Source organism: Rhinoderma darwinii, chromosome 2 (assembly GCF_050947455.1).
Source record: "Rhinoderma darwinii isolate aRhiDar2 chromosome 2, aRhiDar2.hap1, whole genome shotgun sequence".
NCBI classification, from domain to species: Eukaryota; Metazoa; Chordata; class Amphibia; order Anura; family Rhinodermatidae; genus Rhinoderma; species Rhinoderma darwinii.
This window is the reverse complement of record NC_134688.1, coordinates 410,788,913-410,804,912: the sequence shown is the minus strand read 5'-3', so window position 1 is coordinate 410,804,912 and position 16,000 is coordinate 410,788,913. Positions and strand designations below refer to the sequence as shown.

General features: G+C 44.6%; 1 protein-coding gene across 1 annotated transcript in view; it reads right to left on the bottom strand.

The window, feature by feature from the left end:
- LOC142741432 (uncharacterized) overlaps positions 1-16,000 on the bottom strand; it is a 54,402-nt gene that overhangs the window by 1,004 nt on the left and 37,398 nt on the right. Inside the window, exon 7 of the mRNA XM_075850811.1 lies at positions 4,631-4,791. Within this exon, the coding sequence (XP_075706926.1) occupies positions 4,631-4,791 (161 nt within the window). The remainder of the gene's footprint in view (positions 1-4,630; positions 4,792-16,000) is intronic.

Here is a 16,000-nt window from a genome sequence, read left to right as displayed (position 1 = left end):
TTTCGCTCGCGGGGAAAAAAAAAACGCCTCTGCCTCACTTTGAAATCAATGGGAGGCATTTTCGGACGTTTTTTTTGGCGTGTTTTCTGATGTGGTTTTCATGTAAAAAAAACTGAACTGAACCTTAAAATATCTATACTTGTGGTATAAACATTGAGTAGTATGGTGTGAATAGTGAAGGTGCAGTTTTACATACAACAAATCTATTTCATTATATGTTTAATGTTTTGATGGACTCTGAACTACTATCGAGAAATACAAGCATTGTTTGAAAGACTGATCTGGGCATATATACTCTGGCCTAAAGTGTGGCCGCCACACCCATATGGTTTCTGGGTATCTCGACACCATTGGCCATTTCTGTGAAGTTCGTCTCCTCTTCCTGACCGTTCACTGCCATGTTTTTCCATTGTGTGATGGAACCTTTCCGAGCAGTCCCATTCAACTACAAGAACGTGAGGATTAACATACTGTTCCTCTGCTGTATTTCGCAGGAAGCATTTGTCTATCAGAGCAAGATGTGTCATGATGAATTCTGACTCATTAACCACAAGGAATGAATCCACTGGTGCTTTCCATGACTCTGGTCGACATCCTCGTGGTAATATCAGGCTTGTTTGTGCTTTCTTTACCATGGAAAACCCAGTCCAAAAATTTCCTGACTAACTGCTCTAGTGCCAAAGTTCCTTCAAGAAGGAGCTCCGAGATCAAAGTTGCAAGTAATCCCAATTTTTACTTCGGCACTCCGCTCTCTGGACCTACCACTTTACAGCCGAGCGTTAACAATAACAGCACTTATATATAGTTTACTGGAGTAGCTCTAGCACAGGGGTACTCAACTGGGGGACCGTGGCTTGTGGATGCTAGCTCTACAGACTCCTATACCCATCTGGATGGGAGCATTGGCATCTCTCGGCCCATTCGCACGAATGTCAATAACGTCCGTGTGCTGCGCATGGAAATCACGTGCAACACTTGGACTCATGCATGTGTGAACGACCTCATTGAAATGAATGAGTTTTCACAGCGAGAGGCTGCTGCATTAAACTCGCTGCATGTCCTATATTGGTGTGTTTTCACGCACCTAAGCACCCATTGAAGTCAATGGGTGTGTGAAAAACATGCATCGCACATGGGTTCACATCCATGTGCAGGGTGTGATTTGCACATCAATTCAATAGAAAAAATAAAAATGCTTTGCGAGTGCGTGAATACCGCAGGCCACTCGCAAAGCACACTGATGCATAACGCAACACACATGGACCAGATTCACGCATGTTTTTCATGCTCATGAATCTGATACACTCGTGTGAATGTAGGGCTACTGCAGCTTCTGAACTCTTCAGGCCGGGATGAGGGCCAGTGGCAGAATAAGGACTGTCACTCCACCTATGCTGTTGCATGTATGTGCGCTTAGCAGCCAATGCTGCTGCAGTGGAGGAGGGACATTACTGTGAGTGGAGGGAGAGTGGCACAGGCACGGTGAGAACCTGTCACTGGCAGCCAAGGGACCGCCTATCACAGTGTCAGTGACAAGTTCCTGCGCTGTACGAATTTTAAAGGTAATGTTAAAAACAAAAGAAAGCATGCGATTACTAGTGTAAGGCTATGTTCACTCGCTTAGCAAAAAACGTCTGAAAATACGGAGCTGTTTTCAAGGAAAAACCTCCTTTTCAGCCGTGTTTTAGCAACTCGCATTTTTCGCGCAGTTTTTGGAGCTGTTTTTCTATAGAGTCAATGAAAAACGACTCCAAAAATGGCTCAATAAGTGACATGCACTTCTTTTTCGCGGGCGTATTTTTCGGGGCCCAATTTTAAAAACGGGCGCGTAAAAAAACGGCCTGTCGGAACAGAACGCCATATTTCCCATTGAAATGAATGGCGGATGTTTGTAGGCGTTCTGCTTCCGATTTTCCGGCCGTTTGCGGCCCGAAAAACGGCCGAAAATAAGCCGTGTGAACATACCCTTAGGCATGTGTGGTTTCGAACTTAGTACCTCCCATGTGGCTCACATTAGTAACATGGGGTTACTAATGTGAGTTATATGGCTCACATGCGGTGGCCAATGGACGCATGATTTTGACGGATATTGATCATGGTTTCAACTGAATGCAAATGACGCTACGTGGAACTGTACCCTTAGGCCGGATTCACACGATCTTGTCCGTTTTGCGCGCGCAAAAAAATTGTTACGTTTTGCGCGCGCAAAAGGTCCATGTGTCATCAGCATATGGAGCGCGGCTGCGTGATTTTCGCGCAGCCGGCATAATGATGACACTCTGGTTTTATGTTTACAAACAGAAAAGCACGTGGTGCTTTTCTGTTTTCATTCATTGTTTTCACTACTGTAGCGCGCAGCACCCAGAAGTGCTTTGTGTGCCGAGCGCGATTTGCACGCACCCATTGACTTCAATGGGTGCTTGCAGCGCGAAACACGGCCAAATATAGGACATATCGTGGGTTTCACGCAGCGGACATACGCTGCGTGAAATTCACTGACAGTCTGAACGGCCCCATTCAGTAACATAGGTCTGTGCGACGCGCGTAAAAATCACGCACGTAGCACGGACGTATTATACGTTCGTGTGAATAAGGCCTAAGGCTGAGTACTCACGTTGTAGACCCCTGTGGCTGAGGTGCGCCCGCAATGTGGCCGAAACTGCGCCGGTTTCAAATTACAATGAAGGTACTTTTACCTTGCAGTCAAATAGCCATACGGTTATTCAGGTTATTCAACTAAACATCAGTTTACCGAGCGGCCATTAACAATGAGTGCTTTTAGCTGCAGTCAATTTGAAAACTGCGCCAATGTACATGTCAGCACAGTTTTGGATGCATTCTAGGCATACCGTAGCCCTGGTGCATCCGCAGTGTGAGTACCCAGCCTCATCGTTACCAGTCGACATCTTATCTGATGCCGTTCAACTTGGCCCTTCACCTGAGGGCAGACCCAGGTAAGTGGACCTTTAAAGTAGTTGAGTACCCCTGCTCTACCAGAACAAAAACATAGAAATGAATATCCTCTGACAGTGCCACAATAAAAATCTCCTTAGTGCTTTAGTACGACCCAGCTAAAGCATCTCTTAGCAGTGGATGAAGTTTAAAGTGTCCAGAACTACTTATTAGAACACATGCAGATGGCTGTAATATTCCCGGACGTTTAACTGCTCAAATGCTGTGGTCCGTATCTAAGGGCCCTCTTAGTCACAGAAAATAGCAACCAATTAGAGCTTAGCTTTCATTTATTTCATTGCTGTGGGAAAATGAAAGCTACACTGATTGGTTGCTATGGGCAACAAGGCCTGATTTTTTGTTAGTTTTGATAAACGAGGCTCGCTGTTTGTAGATAAAATGGGAACAAGGAGAAATTATATGCAGGAAAACACCAGTTATTCTCCATAGTGGATGTTTTCTTTTACTTGCTACTATAATTGTTAGGGTATGTGCACACACACTATTTACGTCCGTAATTGACGGACGTATTTCGGCCGCAAGTCCCGGACCGAACACAGTGCAGGGAGCCGGGCTCCTAGCATCATACTTATATACGATGCTAGGAGTCCCTGCCTCTCTGCAGGACAACTGTCCCGTACTGTAATCATGTTTTCAGTACGGGACAGTAGTTCCACGGAGAGGCAGGGACTCCTAGCATCGTACATATGTATGATGCTAGGAGCCCGGCTCCCTGCACTGAGTTCGGTCCACAACTTGCGGCCGAAATACGTCCGTCAATTACGGACGTAATTAGTGTGTGTGCACATACCCTTATAGTAAGGAGTGGATTGGAAAAATGTTTTGGTACCCCCACTAGTAGAGGAGGGGAGTTTATTAAATAAATGTCCCACAGGTACCAAATAGACGCAAATGCGAGATTGGCATACAAAGTCCCCTTGACTCTACAGGCAGTGTCCTCATGCTGTGGTTTCAATAGGTGCAGCACAATATATGATCGTAACCTTGGGGGTACTTTGATGTAGTTTATTTAAATATAGGGTACACCACTTAGAAACACTGATCAAGAGCAAGATAAGCTTTATAAGCCCCTCTGTGCTCTGGCATACGAATGAGGGTCCTCAATTCTCTAATGGATTTAGAATACCCATTTTCAAATACCCTGACAACCCCATTAATGCCACATATTGGTGTAATAAAAAGTTTCATAGAAAGCATGTTATTTAAAGCGGTTATCCGGATTATAAAAATTGATGGCCTCTCCTCAGGATAGGCTATCAATATTAGATCATTGGGGGTCTGACTATCGGCACCCCCGCCAATCAGCTGTCTGAAGGGAGCATGGCGCTCGTAAAGTGAATGGGACAGAGGAGCAATACCTTGCATGGCCGCTACAAATGTAAGAGCATGTGTAAGTAGGAACAGAAAGAAGAACCATGTAAACAGTGAAGAAGCTATGCCCCTTCAGGCAGCTGATCGGCGGGTATACCGACAGTCGGACCCCCACCGATCTAGGATTGATGGCCTATCCTGAGGATAGGCCATCACTTTTTATAACCCCTTTAAGCAATGAAGATATCAGTAGTCTAGCACTCACTACAAGATTGTGATCACCTACCATACTTCATAACCATTAAAAAGTGACAGCGCTTTAATGAAATGACTTGGAAATACTTACACAAATCTTGAATAAAACATACGTTCCGACAGTGCGCACACAGAAAAGAAAAGCCTGGTGTCAAACACTTCTTTCCCTTCTCTTGTTAAAGCCATAAGCTCTTCCATATGTCTGGAATCAATCTCATCGAAGTAGAGATCATTCAAAGCTCTTTCCATTTCCTAAACTCAAAAACAGTTATATGTGCATGAGGTGTCCGATATAATTATTCCCAAAACAAATAATAGTCTTAAAGAGGCTCTGTCACCAGATTTTGCAACCCCTATCTGCTATTGCAGAAGATCGGCGCTGCAATGTAGATTACAGTAACGTTTTTATTTTTAAAAAACGAGCATTTTTGGCCAAGTTATGACCATTTTTGTATTTATGCAAATGAGGCTTGCAAAAGTCCAAGTGGGCGTGTTTAAAGTAAAAGTCCAAGTGGGCGTGTATTATGTGCGTACATCGGGGCGTTTTTACTACTTTTACTAGCTGGGCGTTCTGACGAGAAGTAGAACGCCGATGCTGCTGCAGAATCAACTGTAGCCTCTGGTGCCGATGTGTCCTCGCTCGTCCGACACGATGCAGGACCTGTGAGTGACGACACAGCGTGATCTCTCCAGAACACGGCTGTGTCTGCACTGCCAGAAGCTGGGCGTTCTGAAGAGAAGTGGATGATACTTCTCGTCAGAACGCCCAGCTAGTAAAAGTAGTAAAAACGTCCCGATGTACGCACATAATACACGCCCAGTTGGACTTTTACTTTAAACACGCCCACTTGGACTTTTGCAAGCCTCAATTGCATAAATACAAAAATGGTCATAACTTGGCCAAAAATGCTCGTTTTTTAAAAATAAAAACGTTACTGTAATCTACATTGCAGCGCCTATCTGCTGCAATAGGAGATAGGGGCTGCAAAATCTGGTGACAGAGCCTCTTTAAATAAGTCTCAGTAGTAAAGATAACTTCATCCAAAATATGTTGTTCCGTAATCATACACCATTAATACTATTTTATTCAAAGGCGTTGTCTCATGAGGACAACTTCCTTTCTCAATAGAAGCCAGCTGTTATTGCCAGGGAAGCCACTTCTGGCCACTGCAGGGACATTACATGGTGGCCATTTAAATTAAAGGCCATCCTTGTAATGCATGAACGGGCAGGGTCTGCCAGAGAAGCTCTTTGTTCTGGCTCTTAGGCCTTATTCTCACGAACGTGTTAAACGGTCGTGGGACGGCCGTTGAAACAGCGGCCCTCCCTCAAACCTATGTAATTCAATGTGGCCGTTCACACAGCTGTTGTTTCAACGGACCGTGTGAAGGGTCTGTGGGAACATAGGACATGTTCGTTCTTTTCACGCATCACTTCATAGACTCTCCACTATGGGGGATGTGTGACATAGCGTCCCGCAGCTTATTTCATGTCTGAGATGCGCAGCGCTTGTGTGAATCAGGCCTTAGAGGAGGATCCAGAGCGGGGGCACCCCATCTTTGATGTCCATATGACTTAAAGGTAATGTACACCTTTGAAATATAAAATTTTTATTTATGTATTTAAAAAAAAAAAAAAAAATGTCTATCAGTGTGTTTGGTGCAACTTTCCAAATACTTTTTATTAAAAATTATTTTTACTTTTTGAGATACAGCTGCCTTGTATCCTGTATACAGAGCAGCTGTATCTTGCGCTGAGACCAGATTCCACCAGGTCAGCAGCACTACCACATGGTAGGCTTAGATACAGGACCCAGCAGACAGTATCACACCATGTAGAAGTTGGGGTGTGGCCCAAGAAGAACTTTTGAACCGGGGCTCTTGAGCCTTTTGCTACACCCCTGAACTACATCATTCAAGATTCAGCACAAGCGGTTGGCAGCAATTTCACACAGTTGGGGCGCACATTAAGCAAACTAAAAATAAAATGTCACTATAATTATTAGGCTATTTTTTAGGAGTATGGAAATACTGTAATACTCTAATCTGCTGCCTGAACACGGCCGGGTTTAGAAGGGAGGAAGGGGCATATTGCTTTTAAGGAAAATTCTAGCTTGAGAAATTTTCAGACGACATTTTATGTTTGCAGAGCCCGTGGCAGAATAATAGAAACCCCTAGGAAGTGACCCCATTTTGTAAACTACACCCCTCATTGTGTTCATCTAGTGGTGAAGAAGGAGAAAACTTCTGCTTCTCTCTCTGCCACTGAGGGGGGATTCACACGAACGTGATTTTCGTCCGTGCAGCCTGCGTGGTATTCACGCGGGTCGCACGGACCTATACAAGTCTAAGGGGCAGTGCAGACAGTCCGTGAGTTTTGCGCAGCGTGAGTCCGCTGCGTAAAACTCACGACATGTTCTATATTTAGGAGTTTTTCGCGCATCACGCACCCATTGAAGCCCTTCCGTGGGACGCGTGTTATTCGCGCAACAACAGTAAAAGAATGAATGTAAACAGAAAAGCACCACGTTCAAACGCAGTGTCATAAAGATGGCGGCTGCGCGAAAAGCACGCAGCCGCGCATCCATATGAACAGGACACACGGAGCTGTCACGCTGCTGCCACGCGAGCAAAACGCTTACGTTCGTCTGAATCCGCCCTAAAACTTAATAGAAGTTCCTAAGGAATAACTGACATTGGAATTATTTGGGAGAGATTTGCTGGGAACACATTTGTGTTTGACGCAGCCTGAAAAAAAAATCTGAGAAAAAGCCGTGCTTGGGCAGCACTTTACCTGCGGTGACTCACCTGAAGAAATTTGTGTATGTCCAAGAAAGCATTCAATCACTTTTCAGACGGCATTTAGGCCCCATGCACACGACCGTAAAATCGCCCGTAATCATGGGCCCATTCAGTTCTATGGCTTCATATGTGTACGGGAGGGTGTCCGTGCCGTAAAAACCTACTGAAAATAAATAGGACATGTCCTATTTTTTCATTTTACGGACCGTGCTTCTATACTTTATAGCTGTTGCTTTGTGGCTGTCTCACAAAAAGAAGCGTTTTTTCCCCTCACGGATTCTGTACTAATCTAACAGAAAAAAAATGGTGCCATGCTAAACCAGACTCCATATGTATAGAGGTATTGTCCCCTAGGAGCAGTGCTTCTGAGGGAGAATAGTTCTGTGTACTCGGAGTCTGACTGAGCCCTAACACTGTTCTCAATATATTGTTTTGTAGGGTGTATTTTCACACACTATTTCATTCATATTGCTAGTCTTTATCCTCACCTGACCTGCCTTATTTTACAACCTATTTCTCCACATATCTCCCCTCATATGCTGTTCTGTGGCAACTCAAATTTGAAATACTAAATAAAAGCAAATCAAAGGGAATCTGCAAGTAAAGTCAGTAACTTAGAGCATCTGTCTGGTAACTGAAACGAGTTCTGCCTGCCTAAAAACAGTACGTGTCCCATGTAAATTACGGCTACCCCATGTGACCACATGCACTGCACATGTGTTCCAGCTTTTATCCTTAAAGGGACACTCCAACCAAAACTAACCCTATGTGTCCTGTTTAAGGGGTATTCCCAAAATCATAAATTATCACTTATCAACAGGATAGGTGATAATTTTATGATCGCTGGGGGCCCCACCGATCGGAAGATCCTCTTCACTGCCCGATGACAGTGAGGTGGACATTGAATGGAGCAGCGGTCGAGCATGCGCCCTGCCACTCCATTCAAAGTCTATGGAAATGACGGAAACATTGTGCAGCGTTTGGCTATTTCCGTCATTCTTAAAGACATTGAATGGAGCGGCGTGTGCATGCTTGACCGCCGCCCCATTCCAGCTGCTCCTCACTACAGAGAGTGGAGTGAGGAGGATCTGGGTTACGATCAGTGGGTGTCCCAGTGGTGGGGCCTCCAGCTATCAGGTGGAGCCACCTGTGGATGGGTGATAATTTATGATTTTGGGAATACTCCTTTAAGGAATTACATGTCAGTCATACTAGAAAATGAATTGAGCAGCAGGAGAGTCTGTAGCTCACATTTACTAATGCTGTCTCACAGTTAAGACAGTGTAAACTTAGACCAGGCAGTCACAAAATGTGCCAAATTTATCACAGTGGTGCATGCTGTATTATAATTTTGGAGCATTTTGCATGACACTTTTCTTTATACACCATTGATTTGGCTTATTTTGTGCCATCATTTTGTGCCATCATTTTGTGCCAGTTTATTAGCGCATTTAAGGCCACACCCCTTTCCTGTTAAGCAACACACCATTTTCAGAGACTTTTAAAAAGTGTCTAGTGAGGTGCAAATATCAAAACTGCCCAAATTTGGCATATTTATCCAACATATTCTAGACCCAGTCACAGTAGTAAATCTGGCCCTGTATGTATTTGTGTGTGTGTACAGACAGCCTCCCCCTCCTGAGAAGCTTTAACTGCTTCTCAGCCTCATAGTTTTCAGTGAGTGCAGAGATTCTGAACAGGTACAGACAAGGCAATACCTAGGTATAGTGGGAAGAGGCATCTTTAGTAAGATAAATTAAGTTTATTATCTTTGCATACACTCTTGATTGTAACTTATGGCTCTTCTCTGTAACTACAGGACTTGTTGTGCCTGTGTTGAGAGATCACTTCACAGAATTTTCACACACATTTTATGTACAGTGGCATATGTATATAATTCTATATACAGTGGCATACCACATAGTATACGTTTTGGGGAATCCCCTTGTATTGTAAGTCGGCTTTTCAGTACAGTAAAGTGTGTGTATGTATATATATATATATATATATATATATTTTTTTTTTTTTATTATAAATCATGTATACTGGTCAAACATAAGCTAAAAGTACACTGTTTTGGCATACATTTGACAATTGAAGTCTATGGGCGCACTGGCATATACATTGGGAAGTGCTCTTGATATATATATATATATATATATGCCAATCGGACATCACAAACATGATGTAAAAAGAGTCTTAGGCCTTATTCAGACGAACGTGTAATACGTCCGTGCGATGGCCGTTGAAACAGCGGCCGTCCCACGGACCTATGTTATTCAATGTGGCCGTTCACACAGCCGTTGTTTCAACGGACCGGGTGAATGGTCCGTGAGAAAATGAGACATGTCCTATTTTTTCACGCTTCACGCATCCCTCCATAGACTCTAGTCTATGGGGGATGCGTGATATCGCGTCCCGCAGAGCACGGATGCACCTCGGACATGAAAAACTGTGGTTTTTCATGTCCGAGATGGCGCAACTCCCATTTGAATCTAGCCTTAGACTGTGTGCTCCCACTGGAAACAGGAACTCGTATGAGAGATTCGAATGTGTACAGCGCTGCAGAATGTATGGGTGAAACATAATGGGAAATAAATAAAGGAATTATGGTAAAATCAAGTGAATAAGATAACTACTACTCACCAATGAGATCAGTAACAGATGTATGTAATAAACAAAGTTAAGCAAAATTAAAGGAGACAACTATTAATCCTTCCTTATACTAATCCCCTTATTATTTGTTCATCTTCATTCTGCTTTTTAGAAAACTTCATCTCTTCTTGCTGGAATGCTTGCCTAAATTTTTTGCCATCCAGCTGTTTGTTGAATGTAATATAAATAGACGTCTGTGTTGGAGCAGAATAGTGAAATAGTGAAATCTTTGAGACCAGCTTTAAATAAACCTATCTGTATCCTTAAATATCCCAGATTTACTTTTCCTCTCATGGGAAAGTGCCCAGTAGGCCAGATCCTACTCATTCCATTCAGTTATTCTGTTTATACAACATCTTGTGAATTTAATGATCTAAAATATCAGAAAATATACAACCAAAGCCACATTTTTCATGGAAAGCATTTTAAAGCAATTCAATTTAGGTATTTTTGATTACAATGGCAGTTTTTTCTTTTTCACAGAATAGGTGAAAAAAGGTAAGAAAATACTACCCCTTTTAAATTTTTGTTCCCATGAGTCAGATACACTGCGTAAAAATCACGCAACGTGTCCAAACTGGAACCCGCAATACATTCCGTCTGAAAAATTACAGGTTTTTCGGATGGGATTTCCGCTGCGGAAAGCAGCGCTTGAAAAAAAAAACAAACGTCGATACTTACCCCCTCCCTTTTCTCTGAGCGTAGTCCGGCCTCCTACGATGACGTTGCAGGCCATGTGACGGAGCCAATGATTGGCTGCCGCAGTCAAATGGGATGAAACGTCATCCCAGGAGGCCGGACTGCAGGAAGAAGGAGGGCGTTCTGGGTAAGTATGATTTTTTTTTCCGTATTTTGCGATTTTTGCAGCGTAATTGATGCGAATACGCCACAAAAGTCGCAACACTTCGCTTTCTATTGCGGGTTATGCATCCCCATTCAATTCAATTGGGAAAACACACAATGGAAAATCAACAAAAACATAGCATAAATTGACATGCTGCTGAATTTAATTCCGCACCTTACAGTTCATGTAATTCAGTCAGGCAGGTAAAGTTCTCCTGACATTCACCAAACTTAGACTTGTCCACAGTGGAGGATTAAGAAGACCATGTGCCCTGGGTTGTTACCCAAACTTGGGCCCCTCTTCTCCACCGCCACCCGGCCGCACCGTAACTATTGCTAACACTACCTTTTTGCACAAGCATTAACAAATGGGTGTTACGATTCCCCTTTCACAGGGCTGTGTCCCTACATACTGACAGTATCACACTGTGCAGGGACACATCCTCCTGACAAGGGGAATGGTAACACCAATTTTTCTATCAGTCCTGGACTGCACAAAGACGTTATGTGGAATACAAGGATTTCCTATAATAAACATGTCAGGAAAGGGGACAGATTCTCTACAAATCCAGTGACTCACAGGTGACGATATCTCAGAGGTTAGTAGATTTTTTTTCCTCTTTTCTTCTCCATCCGGTCCAGAGCTCATGACGACAACTCCTGGACATGACCCATTTCTGCAGCCCTTAAATATAATATCTCCATGCACTGCGCCCCTGAATATAATTGTGTCACACACTGTAAAGTAAAGCACCACATACACAGTGCCCCCTGTAGATAGCGCCAACCTCCCAAGTAGGCAGCGCCACACACACTCCCTGTAGATAGCGCCACACAGCCCCCTATAGATTGCATCACACAGCCCCCTATAGATTGCATCACACAGCCCCCTATAGATTGCATCACGCAGCACTCCCCATTGTATATAGTGCCACACAGCGCTCCCCCCACTTGTATATAGTTCTACACAGTGTCGCTACAGTGCAGCCCTGGGATGACATTTTAGCCCATATGATTGGCTGCAGCGGTCACATGGGGTGAAATGTCATCCCAGGAGGCCGGCCCGGACCAAGAAACAGAATTCTGGGCAAGTATAAGATTTTAATTTTTTCTAAATTGCGTTTTTACATAACATCTGCTATTTGTTGCAAGTTTTACCTCCCATTGAATTAAATGGGGAAAACCCGAAACAAATAAGCACTGTTTACGCAAATACAATTGACATGCTGCGGAATAAAAAACTGCACCGCAGGTCAATTTCTGAGCTTTTTTTCCCCACTTATCATTTACGCAGCGTGTGGATGAGAATTGTTCACATCTAATCTACTCTGCTGCTACTGTATTAGGGCTTGTCCACACTTAACGGAATTGCTGCGTATTTTCCGCCACAGTAGTGGCAAAGTGAGTGAGATTTAACAAATCTCATCCAGACGCTGCGTTAAATTTCCGACCAGACATTTTGTCCTTCGGTGCGTATTTATCGTACTGCAGCATGTAATTTCTGCTGCGGAAAGTGGACCGAATTGCTGCGTTTTTTCAGAGGAGATCTCACCATCCCCCAACATTGAGAAAAACGCAGCAAAATACGCACCATATTCTGCAGCAAAAATGCAGGAAATTGTGCTTTTTTCTGCAGCGGAATTTCTGCTAATTTCTGCAGAAATATATATATATTATATACACACACACACGCACACACTATATATATATATATATATATATATATATATATATATATATATACACACACACACACACACACACACACACACACACACACACACACACACTATATGCATACATACATACACAAACTATATATACACACACACACACTACATATACACACACACTATATACATATATACATACACACTATATATACACACACACACTATATACATACATACACACACTATATACATACATACATACACACACACACATGTACACATCACAGACACACATGAGCATGCACATTATACACATATAAAGTACACATTGTAAACACACATGCACTCACCTTTTATGTAGGATATTTGTGAAGGGCGTTCAGCAGGTTGATGTGGTGGGAGTCTTCACACAGCGTTTCTCCTGCTCACAGCCCGACCCAGAGCCCGCAGACAGTCTCCCCTCATCCATGTCCCGACTGCTAGCAGCAGGAGGAGAGATGTGTAGAGCAGGGAAGGGGGGCTGGAAGGGGAGTTTCAGCACAGACCACGGCTACTAAGTAGGACAGAAACTCCCCTTGCCTCGTGACAGGTGCGGCCCTGGCACCAGGGCTCCCTCCGGTGCTAGCGACGCCTCGGGCATGTGGGGGTTCGGGCTAATGATGATCCGCCACTGCTCGTCCATCAAACTGCCAGATAGAGAATCATGATTCGTCACTCCCCAGAACACGTTTCCACCACTCCAACCCCTTCCCGCAAAATCACATACAGTTACGTGATGGGCACTAGTGTGTTAGCGTAACTGTGCGTGATGGTGATGGAGCTAGCTCAGAAGCTGACAGAAAGCGATCGCTGCATCTAGGTGGTTTCTATCCTGTCGGCACCCATGAGACGTAGTCTCGGGGATCCCGATGGTTGCCATGGCAACAGGAGGTCTAACAATGGCCTCCAGTTTGCCAAGTACGGAAGCCTTTTAGGCCCCGCACGGAGGCGGGGCCTAAAAGTCTTGCTATCATGGCCAAGAAAATGGCGCAGGCTCAGAAGCGGAGCCTGCACCAATAGCCGCGGGTGTCAGCTGTTTGTCACAGCTGACATCCTGCTGTAATGGCCAGGATCGGAGCTAGGCTCCGATCTGGCCGATTAACCCCTTAGATGCAGCGATCAAAAGCGATCGCTGCATCTAGGTGGTTAGATCGCACCCGATGGTTGCTAATGACAATGACAGTGGCTGTGCCGATGGTTGCTATGGCAACCCGGAGGCCTAACAATGGCCTCCTAGTACAGAAGCCAATTAGGCCCCACCGGGAGCAAAGCCTAACAGGTAGGTAGTGCAGTGTATTAGAATAGCAATCAGGGCTTCATGCCTTGAAGTTCCATAGTGGTACAAAAATAAAGTAAAAAAATGTTGTAAAAAAGTTTAAAAAAAAGTTTCACGCCCTATATCCCCATTGTTGTATGTCCTCCATTCGGAACAGCTCGGATATTAAGGGCGTTGTCATAGGTGGGACTGAATATAAGTTTTCTGCCTTTGCGGATTACCTATTTATCTCATGGACCCGCATGTATCGCTTCCCTCGTTGATGTCCGAACTGTCCCGCTTTGGAGAATGGTCAAATTTTAAGATTAATTTCTCCAAGTCTGAGGCGTTGAATGTATCCCTTCCATCCTCGACACTATCGCTCCTCAAAAATAATTTCCCCTTCTCCTGGCCTGCTAGGGGTATAATATATTTGGGTACACGTATAAGCTCTGATCTCTCCCAACTGTTCCCCAATAACTTTATCCCTTTACTAGCCAAATTTCACACAGACCTCGCCTCTTAGGATAAAAAGGAATTCTCTTGGGTTGGCCGTATTAATATTATTAAGATGTCACTTCTCCCAAGACTGCTCTACCTTCTGCAGACTATCCCTATCTCCATCCCATCCTCTTATTGGCTACATATCCAACAATGCTTTGGCTCCTTCATATGGCCAGCGCGGGTCGTCCCCGTTTGAGTAGGACGATTCTTACTCGTTCCAGGGGTGCAGGTGGGGTGGTTCTGCCGGACTGTCGCCTTTACTATTTGGCGTCAACTCATGCTCGTGTCCTAGACTTTTTCCACAATCATGACTCTAAACTCTGGGTCCGTTTAGCCCAACAGCTGTGTACTCATACCCTTTCTACTCTGCCTTGGACCCTGCCTGGGAGTAGACCGACTTCCGCCTCCTTTGTCGTTTTCCATACCCTCTTGGCACTGCGGTCCTCTGGGAGGATGGGCTCACTAGTTAATCCATTGTGTCCTTCGAGTCGCGTCTCTCCTTCCTGGGTAGGTCTTCCACCAAACCCATGTACTTCACTCAGGTTCTCTCTGATGTATCCCTGCTCCCACTGGCCACAATCTGCCCCGCTGATACACCGTGGCCACGGCACATATTTGCATACTCCCAGTTACAACATTTTTATAGTGTCACTAAGTGTCGGGCTCATCTTCACCGGTCACTTAAGGACTTCGGGCGGTTATGTGTTTCCACCCGGTCCCCTGCGCACGCCATCTCCGCACTCTATAAACTACTCCTATCCCAGAGATCCCCTCATCTCCCATCCTTCTGCAGGGCTTGGGAGACAGAATTGGATGCAACATTCTCTGGCGCTCAATGGAGACGGTGTTTCTATCATTCCCAGAAGGCCTCAATAGCCATCTGAGCCCAGGAAACTAGCTACAAAATTATTTCTAGGTGGTATCGAGTTCCTGCTGCCGTGCACAAATGGTACCCGTCTGTACCTGGCGAGTGTTGGCGGTGTGGGGCGTAATCAAATTTGCATAGTTTTTGGGAGGCGGTTCTTAAAATTATAGTGGAAGTTACTGGGGTTTCGGTCCCTAATTCCCCTGAGGCGGTCCTTTTATTCATGTTCCCTATGCCGCTACCCATTTACAAATATTGTGTAATTAGACATCTCCTCCAAGCCGCCAAATCGGTTATCCCGCGCTGTTGGATGAGTGGTTCCAGGAGGTTGCTTTGATACAGCGAATGGAACGCCTTCTGGCTCATTCCCCGGCCACTTCTATACGGTACAAGGATACCTGGTCTCACTGGCTTACGTTCCGCTCTTCTTCCACCTATCGCACTGCAGTGACCTGAGAAAATCATCCTTTCCCATGAGACTTCATCACCGTAGAGACTACAGGCTGGTGTTTTAGGGTTTGTTTGCTCTTACCACATCTCTGACAGGTGCATGGCTGCCTCTTCTCATTTTATCTAGGATGTTCAGGTGCTGGAGTCCAGGTTCGCCACGACCTCCCTTTCTTTTCCTTTGTCCGTGTCTGTTTACCATTCTATCTTTTCCTTCCCTCATTGTGTCTATTGTGAGTGGTCATTGCTTCCTGTGATTGCGCATATATGCTATTACCATTGCATTTTAGGAGGTCTGGGGGGCTGGATTGGTGTATTTTCTTTTCTTTTTGTTACAATGCTCATTTCCTTTCAGCTTCCTCAGACTGCTGTGATTGTA